Raw genomic sequence first — 12,050 nt, 5'->3', positions numbered from 1 at the left:
GAAGAAATGCTTACTGTGGCGTCAGGGTAATGAGACCATCAGGAGAATTTTTTTTTAAATTTGAGCATGAACAAGGCCTTTTTATAAAACCATAACATATAGGAGCAGTCAGGCCATGCAGCCCATCTAGTCTGCTCTGCCATTCTTTCATGACAAACTTATTATCCCTCTCAACCCCATTTTCCTGCCTTCTCCCTGCAACTTTTCATGACCTAATTAATCAAGAACCTATCAACCTCTACAGATATTCCCAGTGACTTGGCCTCAACAATTGTTTGTGGCAATGAATTCCACAGATCCACCACCCTCTGGCTAAAGAAATTTTTCCCTCATCTCTCTTCTAAAGGATATCCTTGTATTCTGAGGCATGCCCACTGGTCCTAGACTCCCCCACTCTCGGAAACATCCTCTCCACAACCACATTGTCTACACTTTTCAATATTTGATAGGTCTCAATGAGGTATTTTCCCCACCCCCCATTCTTCTAAACTCCAATGAGTCCAGACCAAGAGCTAGCAAACAATCCCCATGTTAACCGTTTCATTCCTAGGATCATTATCATGAGCTTCTTCTGGACTTTCTCCAATCCAATGATATCTCTTCTTAGATAAAGGCCCTAAAACTGCTCACAATACTCTTAAGTACAATCTAAACAATGTCTTATAAAGCCTCAGCATTACTTCCTTCTTTTGTATTGTAGTCCTCTCGAAATGATTGCCGACATTGTATTTGCCTTCCTCACCACCAACTCAACCTGCAAGTTTACCTTTACAGAATCCTACACGAGGACTCCCGCCCCATTGCACCTCTGTTGTTGAATTTTCTCCCATTTAGAAAATAGTCCATACTTCTATCTGCCAAAGTGCATGACCATGTGCTTCCCTATACAATATTCCATCTGCCTTTGCAAACACCTTATTTCTCGAACCCTACCACCTATCTCCATATCACTCACAAACTAGGCCAAAAAGCCATCAATTCTTTTATCCAAATCATTGACATATAATGTGAAAAGAAGTGGGCCCAACACCAACCCTTGCGGACACTACTGGTCACCAACGGCCAACTAGAAAAGACCCCTTTTATTCCCACTCTTTGCCTGCTGCCAGTCAGCCAATCTTCTAGTCATGCCAGTACCTTTTCAGTAATACCATGAGCTTTAATCTTGTTAAGCAGCCTCACATTTGGCATCTTGTTAAAGACCTTCTGAAAATCAACGTAAACAACGTTCACTGACTCTCCTTTGTCTGTCTTGCCTGTTAATTCCTCAAAGAATTCCAAAGGATTTGTCAGCAAGATTTCCCCTCAATAAAACCACGCTGACTTTGGCCTATTTTATCATGTGCCTCCAAGTATCCCGAAACCTCAAATTTAATAATAGACTCCCAACATTTTTCCAGCCACTGAGGTCAGGCTAACTAGTCCATAGTTCTCTTTCTTTTGCCTCCCTCCCTCCTTAAAGAGTGGAGTGATGTTTGTAATTTTCCAGTCGTAGTGATTCTTGAAAGATCATTAATGTTTCCACAATCTCTTCAGCCACCTCTTTCAGAACCCGATGGCGTAGTCGATCTGGACCGGGTGACTTATCTACATTCAGACTTTTCAGTTGCCAAGCACTTTCTCCTTAGTTATAACAATGACACTCACTTCCGCCCCCTGACACTCTCACATTTCTGGAATTCTGCCAGTGTCTTTCACAGTGAAGACTGACACAAGATACTTACTAAGTTCATCCACTATCTCTTTGTCCTCCATTACTACCTCTCCAGTGTCATTTCCTAGAGGTCTGATCTCTCATCTCTTTTACTCTTTAAATATCTGAAAAAAAAACATTTTGTATCCTTCTTTATATTATTGGCTAGCTTACCTTCGTATTTCATCTTTTCTCTCTTTTTGGCTTTTTCAGTTGCTTTCTGTTGGTTCTTAAAAGCTTCCCAATCCTCTACCTTCTCACTAACATAGTCTCTCATTTGCTGTCTTTTTCCTTCATGCTGTCTTTGACTTTCTTTGTCAGCCACAGTTGCCTCATCCTCCCTCTAGAGTACTTCATCTTTGGGACATATTTTTCTTGTGCCTTCCAAATCTCCCCCGAGAAACTCCAGCCATTAATGTTCTGCCATCATTCTTGCTAGTGTCTTATTCCAATCAACTTTGGCCAGCTCCTCTCTCATGTCTCTGTAATATTCTTTTACTGCACTGTAATACTAATACATCTAATTTTATCTTTGCTTTCTCAAACTGCTGGGTGAATTCTGTCATATTCAGATAACTGCCTCCTAAGCATTCCTTTACCTTAAGTTCCCTAATCAAATCTGGTTCTTTATATAACACCCAATCCAGAATTGCTGTTCCTCTAGTGCAGGAGTTCCCAATTTGGGGTCCATAGACCCCTTTCTTAATGGTATTGGTCCACGGCTTAAAAATGGTTGTGAACCCCTGGTCTAATGGGTTTAACCACAAGGTGCTCTAGAAAGCCATCTCATATACATTCTACGAATGACCTCTCTTGGGATCCAGTACCAACCTGATTTTCCCAATCTAAATGCATATTGAAATCCCCATGATTAATGTTCAAAGTAAATTTATTATCAAAGTACATATATGTCACCATCTACAACCCTGAGATTTATTTTCTTGCAAGCATACTCAGTAAATCCACAATAGAATAATATCCATGGTAGAGTCAAAGAAGGACTGCACCAACTTGGATATTCAACCAATGTCCAGAAAGCAAACTGATTATTGCAACATTGCCCTACTTACATGCCTTTTCTATTTCTATGTCCTGTTGTAATTTGTAGCCCACATACAGGCTACTGTTCAGAAGCCTGTATGTAACTCCCATCGTGGTCTGTTTACCTTTGCAGTTTCTTAACTCTACCCACGAGGATTCTACATCTTCCAATCCTATGTCACCTCTTTCTAAGGATTTGATTTCAGTTTTTTACCAATAGAGCCACCCCACCCCGCTCTGCCTACCTGCCATCTTTTTGATAGAATGTGTATCCTTAGATGTTAAGCTGCCAACTGTGATCTTCCTTCAGCCACAACTCAGGGACGCCCACAATATCAGTGATCTAGCAGTAATGTTCTTCACATCTTAGCAGGAAGAGATATTTTTGTTCTTACGTATTTTTTTTCTCTCTTTCCAGCTACACATCGAGATATCAGACTGTGCGGTATGTCATTAATCATTTCTGTTTGCATTTGGGTTTTTGGGTCCAAGTTTTCATGACATTGTCACAGCATGAGATTTTCCGACATCAGGATCAGATTACTCAATGAATCATTTGAAAAATGTTCTGATTATTTACAACACAAAATCGGATGCTTGTGCTCTGCACATTCCTCCTCCCACTCCTAACAGGGAAGCAATTTGGCTGACGTAAAGGTCCAGGAGATGGACAGAATCATGTGAGAATGAAAGCAGCCACACTTCCATGGTATTCAACTCTGACGTGGTGCTGGTAAAGGACTGTCATCCTATGACGTGCCCTTAAGAGATGATAGCTCTTCACTGTTGGTAATCCTGCCTGTTTAAGTGGCATTCAAGTGCCTGATTTTCTGTTCTGCTGGTGCATATTTTGATTGTTACATAAAGATAAGGACCCTGAGATTTCCTGATTTTGTACTAAAACAGCACCACTAGCTTAAAACAGACACAATCACACTGCAGGGATTCCATTTATTTGCTGCCTCTCCTGTATTTCCTTTGTTATACCACCAGGACTTCTCCCTCAGTACTTCTCCGATTTGACTCAATTGTTATCCATTTGAGAACTGTAAGGTGAGGCCTGGGGAGCCGTAGCCCCGTTGATATTCTCATCTCTGAGTCAGAAATGCTGTGTTGAAGTCTCACTCCCACCCTGGTGTCTTGAACACAAAATCTAGGTTTACATTCACTGACAGAGGTTGAGAAAGTGCAGGGCTGTGCCAAATTTTGAGTGAGACATTCCACTACTGGCTGTACTCAAAAGCTCCCATTAGACATGTTCCATCACTAATATTCATCCGCGCTATTCTCTCCCACATGCACATCAGCCAGTTAATCTACCAGCTAGCACATTCTTTGATATGCAGAGAAACTAGAGCAACCAGAAGAAATCTACATGGTCATTAAGAAAACCTGCACACAGACAGCACCCGAGGTGGGAACTGAACCTGGGTTTTACCTGTTGTAGCACGTCATACTCATTATCACTAGGTGATTTAAGGGACCTTGTTCCTTGCAAGTTAATTTCTGTGTTTTCTACATCACAGTAACATCACTTTGAAATTATCTTAGAGTTATGACAGGTGCTATATACAATACTGTACAAAAGTCTTAGGCACATATACTGTATATAGGTAGGGTGCCCAAGACTTTTACACAGTACTATATTTGTCATCATGGAGTGGAGAGCGTGTTTGTAAATCTGGTAGAGGCAAAAAGATGTTGGAAACGGTGAGGGTGGAGCACCACAGGAGGAGTGCCAGGGGTGGGTTGACACAGGTGCAGACACATCCAGCTTTGAGACACCTGGCAAGGTCATTTGATTCCAAACAATTGGTCTATTGATCATTACAGAATGACACTTTGGTGCCTCCTACTCCCTTTCCCTCTCCCAACCATAATTCCCCTCTCTTTGCCCCCTTCCCACCCTCCATCCACAATAAAGACCCATATCAAAATCAGGTTTATCATCACTCACATCTGTCATGAAATTTGTGGGGGGGTTTTCGGCAACAGTACCGTGTAATACATAAAATTACAGTACTGTGCAAAAGTCTTAGGCACCCTAGCTATAAACGGTATATGTGCCTAAGACTTTTGCACAGTACTGTACACAAGAATTTAAAAATGCCTTGGCCCCTGAAGTCTGCTCCATCATTCAATAAGATCTTGGATGATCTACCTATAACCTTAATTCTGCATTCCTACCTCCCTGGTAATTTTTCATCCCATATCTTATGAAGAAGCCACATACAACTGTTTTAAGACTATTCAAAGACTGCGCTGAGACACAACATACTGTAAGTAGCGTGTTGATAGACAGACGGCCAATGCCTTTGTTGCAGTCGTAACCCAACATACACTCAGTGGTCACTTCATTAGTTACACCTGTGCACCTGCTCATTAATGCAAATATCTTAATTGGCCAATCATGTGGCAGCAATCAAATGTATAAATGCATGCAAACAGGGTCAGGAGGTTCAGTTGTTCATCAGAATGGGAAAGAAATCTGATCTAAGTGACTTTGGTGCTAAATAGGGTGGTTTGAGAAACTGATGAGTCTCTAGAGTTTACAGAGAATGGTGTGAAAAACAAAGATAATCCCGTAAGCAGAAGTTCTGCGGGTGAAAGTGTCTTGTTAATGAGAGGCGTCAGAGGAGAATGACCAGACTGGTTCAAGCTGACAGGAAGGTGGCAGTAACTGATATAACCACACGTTACAACAGTGGTGTGCACAAGAGCATCTCTGAATGCACAACACGTCGAACCTCAAAGTGGATGAGCTACAGCAGCAGAGGATCACAAACATACAGAAATACACTGCAGCCACTTCATTAGGTAGCTCCTGTACCTAGTAAATGGCCACTATGTGTACCTCCCCTGATAATCTCTTATCCCATTGCGTACGAAAACTCTACAACTGCCTTAAGAGTATTCAAGGACCCTGCTCTGAGACGTCTCATGCTGTCAATAAAGAGTGTTTATAGGAAAATGTTCAATTTCTTTATTGTAGTCATAAACTAACATAATTTACTAGAACCATTTCATGAAGTAAATGGGGCTCAGGACTAGTAAGTTACTTTTCATATAGTTGATAAAAAAAAAGTACAAGCAGAGATAATCGATTACGTCGAAAGGAAATTGGGAACTAGAGACAAGGCATTGAGAATAAAAGAATAACATTTCAGCAGAGTGCAGGAGTGATGAGATCAATGAGCTGTTAGTAGCTGCTACATCACGTCTGATTGAATGAAACAGCTTACATTTCTGTCACAGCTTTCACAACTAACAGGTTTGGGATACTCATTGTTTGTAGTATCCACACCATCAAAAAGAAAGGGTTAAATTGTGAAGAGAGGAGGGTTTAGCAGTACACGGAGAGAAAAGGGAACTAAAGTGGCTGCTGTAAGATGTTTTCCCCCTGTATCATTGGTACCATCAGGGTGCCAAGATTTTTGTGTTTGAAGTTCCATTTTGAGGTTGGACTGGTGGCTCACCTGTGCAGATGGTGATTGTAGAGGAGATATTGTTAACTGAACTGGGGTTTGTAAGTGAGGAAATCGAGGATCCAGTTGTACACGGAGGTATTGAGGTCCAGGTCTTGGACCTTATTGATTAGTTTTTAGGGTATGTTGATGTTAAATGCAGAGCTGTAGGTAATGAAGAGCATTCTGATGTATGCTTCTTCACTGTCCAGATATTCCAAAGTTGAGTGAAGAGACACAGAAATGGCATTTGCTGCTGGCTTTTTGTGATGCTAGGCAAATTGGAGCAGATCCTGGTTGCTTCATCACCAACCTCTCAAAATACTTGATCACTGTGGATGTAAGTGCTGCTGGATGATAGTCATTGAGACCGGTAACCACGTTCTTCTTGGGCACTGGTATAACTGAAGCCTGCTTGAAGCAGGTGGGTACCTCAGACTGCCAAAGCGAGAGGATAAGGATATCAGTAAACACTCCAGCTAGTTGATCAGCACAAGTCTTTAGTACACGGCCAGTTACCCCATCTGGGCCAGATGCTGTCTGTGGGTTCACCCTCCTGAAGGATGCTCTCAAGTCATCCTCAAAGACTGAAATCAGAGGGTTGTTGGGTGCTGTGGGAGTTTGTAAAGCTGCTTCCATGTTCTGTTGGTCAAAGTGAGCATGAAAGGCATTGAGCTCATCGGGGAGCGAAACCTTGTCACTTGCTGTATGTTGCTTGGTTTTGCTTTGTAGATGGTGATAGCATTCAAGCCCTGCCACAGCTGTCATGCATCCTCCTGTGATTCAAGTTTAGTCTGGAATTGCCACTTAGCATGTGAGATGGCTTTCCAGTGGTCATAGCTGGATCTCCTGTACTTCCCTTGATTGCCAGGCGTGGACACTGGTATTTGCAGATAGTTCCCAACATTACTTTACATTTTGCCTTGTGATCTTTCACATGAACCGGAAAGGGTATATATTATTGTTTTATTGTTTCATCTGAAAATTTAGCAGACCTTAGACTAAATTTGGTACTCAAATCTGTGGACTGAGAATTGACCCAAAAACTTCTGATTCAAAGTAGTAAGGTGCTGCACCTGCTTCATCCCTCAGCCCATGATTTTCTCTTCCTAGTAGCTTTTACAGCACCAATCCAACATTATTTTCTCCTTTGTATTTCAGCAACTGACAAAGTGGCGTTGCTGATTGGGAATATGAACTATGTAAATCATCCCAAACTGGTAGCGACCATGATGGATGTTTTTGAACTGTCAAATCTTCTGCAGCAGTTGGACTTCCGGGTAGTTTCCCTGCTGGACTTGACCAAAGAGGAGATGCAAAGTGCAGTCAAACAGTTCCTCCAGCTCCTGGACAGCGGTGTATATGGTGAGTGATTATGAGGAAACCTTGATCCATATCAGCAAGAAAAATGTTTAAAATGTCCTCATCCTGTGAACAGAACGATATCAATTGGCTAGAATTATTTTGCTGCTTGTTCCAGTTTGGACTTCTAGTACCTCGTGTCCTGTGGTTTATAAACTGTTTTAATTACTGGGAGCTCTCTGCTTTGAGGAATAGTCTCTAGTCTCCCTTATGTTTAAAAGTCTCCATCTATTAGTCTACTGTATTTTCATATGTGGTCTGCATGTATTCATACATTAATGCTTTCTGATCTTCAGAAATAGTTTCAGAACAAGTATTTACCTTTTCTGAACGCTTGTTTTCAACCACAACCAGAAAATATAGACAGTAATATAGATTTGCAGGGCAGCACTGTAGCATAGTTGTTAGCACTATACTTGATGGTACCAGCGATCCAGGTTCATTTCCTGCCGTTGTGCGCTGCAGTTTCCTCCCACAGTTCCAAGACTTACCGGTTGGTGGGTTAATTGGTCAGTGTAAGTTGTGCCCTGATCAGGGTAGGATTAAATTGTGAGATTGCTGGGCAGCATGGCTTGAAGTGCTGGAAGGGCCAATTCTGCACGGTTTCCTCAATAAATAAATAGTAAATAAACGAACAATATAAACTATATTAAATTTCATTACACCCTATAGCTTTTAGATTAATATTTGCTTTTAATGAAGAGGAAGTGAAGGCTAATTAATGAGAGCATGTCTTCATTTATAGTGCAGTGGGGATCAGAAGTGGTACTGAGTTAATTTTCAGCCCATAATAATACTATAAAAATTTCAGTTGCAGCTTTAAAACTCAGTTACGTTTTGAAGCAAAAGGGCAGTAGTGATAGTTTCTAATTACTGTTAATGTACAGGTACAACGGGCTGATTGGCCTCCTTTTGTGCTGTAATTCTCTCTGATTCTATGTTGAAATCAATGAGGATGACAGATCGTACTGCTGAGCATTGACAATTTGCATATTTAGGATTGTCTCGCCTGGTATCTATAACCAGACTGATGACGGTGAGTGGATTTAAACTTTAGATCTTCATTCAGAATGGTGGGTGTTTGGGAGAGTGGGTGGGATGTGTGAGTATGGGTAGGATTCTCGTGTTTATATATTTTTTATATCAGAGACATCAGTTTCTTAAATTAAATAACCTAAAGTCCTTATTAAAATAGCACATGGGAATGCCAACTGAATGGATTAACCATGCATATAATAACACTGCAGGTTAGTAATTCTCAGTAAGCAATATTCAGGGAAGAGGACACAGAGTGAGGGACTGGCATTCTGTACAGGATACACTTTGTACGACCAAACACAATTTCCATTGGTCGTTGGAGGCAGTTGAATGACTCAATGTATCAGCCTTTCGTCCTTTGTATACATCACTAGAACTACAAAAATTTTTTTCCTTCATGTTGTCCGTATTTCAAGTATCGCTGATTCCTGCTCATATAAAAAAAAAATGCCTTGTTAAGGAAGAGAAGTTCACCTCAGAGAAGGTAAATGTCTTTGGAAACATGCCAATTAGTTCTCTTCGGAGCAGGAACGTAACATTTCTTTAGTCCTTTCTACTTCTATGGTGAGAATCAGATTTACTATCGCTAATTTGTATCACATGAAATTCGTTGTTTTATGGCAGCAGTACAGGGGAAAGACATAAAATCACCATGTTATAAAAATAGGTAAGTTGTGCAAAAAAAAAGGAATAATGTGTTAGTGTTCATGAGTTCATGGAAATGTGGGTCTTGTGGCTCCTGTACCACCTTTCCCATGGTAGTAATGGTAAGGGGGCTCATTATGCATGGAGAGGGTCCTTTGTGATGGATGCAAACTTCTGGAGGTACACTTCTTGAAGATGTTCTTGATTTGTGAGGGTGGGGGGGTTGTGCCTGTAGTGGAGCTGGCTGACTCTATAACCCTGTGCAGCCTTTTGTGATCCTGCACAATGGAGTCTCCTTACCAGGCTGTGATTCAACCAGTCAGAACGTATCAGTTCACTGTACATTTGTAGAAATTTGTAAGAGTCTTTGGTGACATACTGAATCTCCTCAAATTCCTAATGAAGGCATGCCTTCTTCACGATTGAATTGTATTTTTAGCAAAGTCAAGTTGTCCCTGATCTGGTCATGTACAGGTGGGCCTTACATTCAGATAATGCAGCATGATTTGACAGGGCTGAAAAGTTCCATGACTTGAAAGTGAATGGCAGGTCTTTTGGAACATGAGGGGTGCAAGTATTCAGTGCAGTCTGAATGTGCGGAGCATGAATGGATGTGAACTGTGAAACGGTGAGATCCCGTCATTCAAACCATTCTGTTTCAGAAGCATATGTTCGTAGCTGTGCTAGGAAATTGCCATTGGAAAATAAGCACAGACCTTGACACTGGAGACCTTGACACTGAAGTAAAACAACAAATACTAACATGTCGCCCAGTTCTAGCTCATTTTGATTGGCTGCAGAGTGGTAGGAGGCAGCAGATTGTCTCATTCTAGATGCTTCCTATTTCCAGAATGTAATACAACAGTGAGAACAACTTCTATTTATATAGAGTCTTTGATGTCGTATCACATTCCAAAACAATTCTCAGGAACATTATCAAGCAAAATATTGTGAAGTCCAGAGTGGAATAGGAGGCAACTTTAATTTAATAAATTTGTTTTTATAGCTCCTTTGTGCTTTCTGAAGTCCAAGTTCAAGTTTATTGTCATTGTCATACATAGCCTGGGTATAAGTTAGCCTTTTGCAGCAGCAATTCATTACAAACATGACAAATGAAAATTTCATAAACTTATAATAAATTATATATAATTTACACAACACAATAAACAAAAATAATGTGACATCAGTTCAAGTTGAGGGAAATATAATTGTAACTATATTTATAGAGCACTTTTCATACAGATGATGTAGTCCATAGTACTTTACAATGGGATAAAAGTGTAAATATGAAAAATGAAAATAAATGGCAGAAAGATGTTAGTTATAAGCAATGTTAAATAAATAGCTTTTGAGCTGGTGTGTAAAGGTGTCAACTGAGTCTGAATCCCTTATAGTGTTAGGTATTGAATTCCACAGTTTAGGAGTGTAGTTCAATAAAAGCTGACCTGCCAATTATCTTTTGAATGAGATTGTTTAAATTTAAAAGACTGGTGGAAGAAGACCTGAGAGCTCGAACTGGATTATGAAAGGAAAGCAATTCTGTGATGTGCTCTGGTCCCAGACCATTAAGAGCTTTAAAAACAAGTAAGAGACTTTAAAATCAATTCTAAAAGATACAGGAGTATATAGTATGGGAGTGATACATTCCCTCATCCTGTTTTTGGTTAAAAGTCTAGCAGCAGCATTCTGAAGGAATTGAAGTTTCTCAATAGATTGATTTGGAAGGCTAGTAAAAAGTGCATTGCAGTAATCTAGTCTATTCGGTATAAAGGTGTAAGTTAGTTTTTCTGCAGAAAACTGAAATATAGTCCAAATTAGGAATTTTCAGATTGGTTCCTCCTGACTGTGGGAGGAAACTGGAGGACCCAGAGAAAACCCAGGCTTTCCACGGGAAAGACAAACAGAGACTCCTTACATAACAGCGCAGAACTGAATTCCTAACTCTGGAATGCCCCGAGCTGTAATAGCATTGCATTAACCGCTACGCTACCGTATCATCGTATACTACCTGGCGATTCATGTTCCTGCAGAATGTTTAATTAAAACAATTAAAACAGGCATCTTCCACGAGTAGTGCAGCCAAATGCAGTCAAGCTGCAGAGATATTGTGCCCCTTGTAGGGCAGCTACCTGTAATGAATGCATGGTGTGCGCCAAGTGTCTCATGTCGGTTTTAAAGCCGAATTTTCAAATCCTATTTCTGAGAATTGAGCACAAAACTTACGCTAATTTCCTGGTGCAACATTAAACAGCTGTGGCATGGTATGGGGTGGTACCATCATGTGGGTGTGATAGTAAACCACGGTTCTGTCTATTGTTTGAGATGCGGCAGATCCCACTGTATTACATTGAATAAAGATGGTGAATTCTTCACTGATGTCCTGGCCAATATTTATGCTTCAACTAGTTTCATGAAGGTAAATTATTCGGCCATTATCAAGAGCAACACAAAAAGGACCTCAGCAAGTCAGGCAGCATCTGTGGAAGGAAATAAACAGTAGACTTTTCAGACCAAGAGAATCCTGCTGATCATGTACTGGTTCCTCCTTGCTGCAGTATTCTATTAGTCTATATTTTGTGCTAAAGACTTTGAAGTTTAACTTGAATCCAGAGTTTTCTATGAAAGTGTTGAAAGCTAAGCTAATATCCATTATATTTCAACAAAGAAACAACCATCAATTTCTTGATTGCTGCTTCACCAACAGAAGGTCAAAGATGAACTCAAGATTAATTCTGTGAGGCTTTGATTCTAGTTAGCTCAAAGCGAGGTTCCAGGAAGCAGGAAGCTGTGATATTTAGACCCTTTCC

General features: G+C 40.5%; 1 protein-coding gene and 1 long non-coding RNA gene across 10 annotated transcripts in view; one reads left to right on the top strand and one right to left on the bottom strand.

The window, feature by feature from the left end:
• malt3 (MALT paracaspase 3) overlaps positions 1 to 12,050 on the top strand; it is a 130,214-nt gene that overhangs the window by 75,133 nt on the left and 43,031 nt on the right. For all 6 annotated transcript variants that reach the window (XM_072282335.1, XM_072282334.1, XM_072282338.1 and 3 more), the window contains 2 exons: positions 3,153 to 3,179; positions 7,360 to 7,563. In XM_072282335.1, the coding sequence (XP_072138436.1) occupies positions 3,153 to 3,179; positions 7,360 to 7,563 (231 nt within the window). The remainder of the gene's footprint in view (positions 1 to 3,152; positions 3,180 to 7,359; positions 7,564 to 12,050) is intronic.
• LOC140211997 (uncharacterized) overlaps positions 1 to 12,050 on the bottom strand; it is a 76,427-nt gene that overhangs the window by 26,063 nt on the left and 38,314 nt on the right. The gene's annotated exons all lie outside the window — the stretch shown is intronic.

Source organism: Mobula birostris, chromosome 18 (assembly GCF_030028105.1).
Source record: "Mobula birostris isolate sMobBir1 chromosome 18, sMobBir1.hap1, whole genome shotgun sequence".
Taxonomy (NCBI): Eukaryota; Metazoa; Chordata; class Chondrichthyes; order Myliobatiformes; family Myliobatidae; genus Mobula; species Mobula birostris.
Note: the sequence above shows the minus strand (reverse complement) of the source record. Positions and strands in the feature narration are given on the sequence as shown.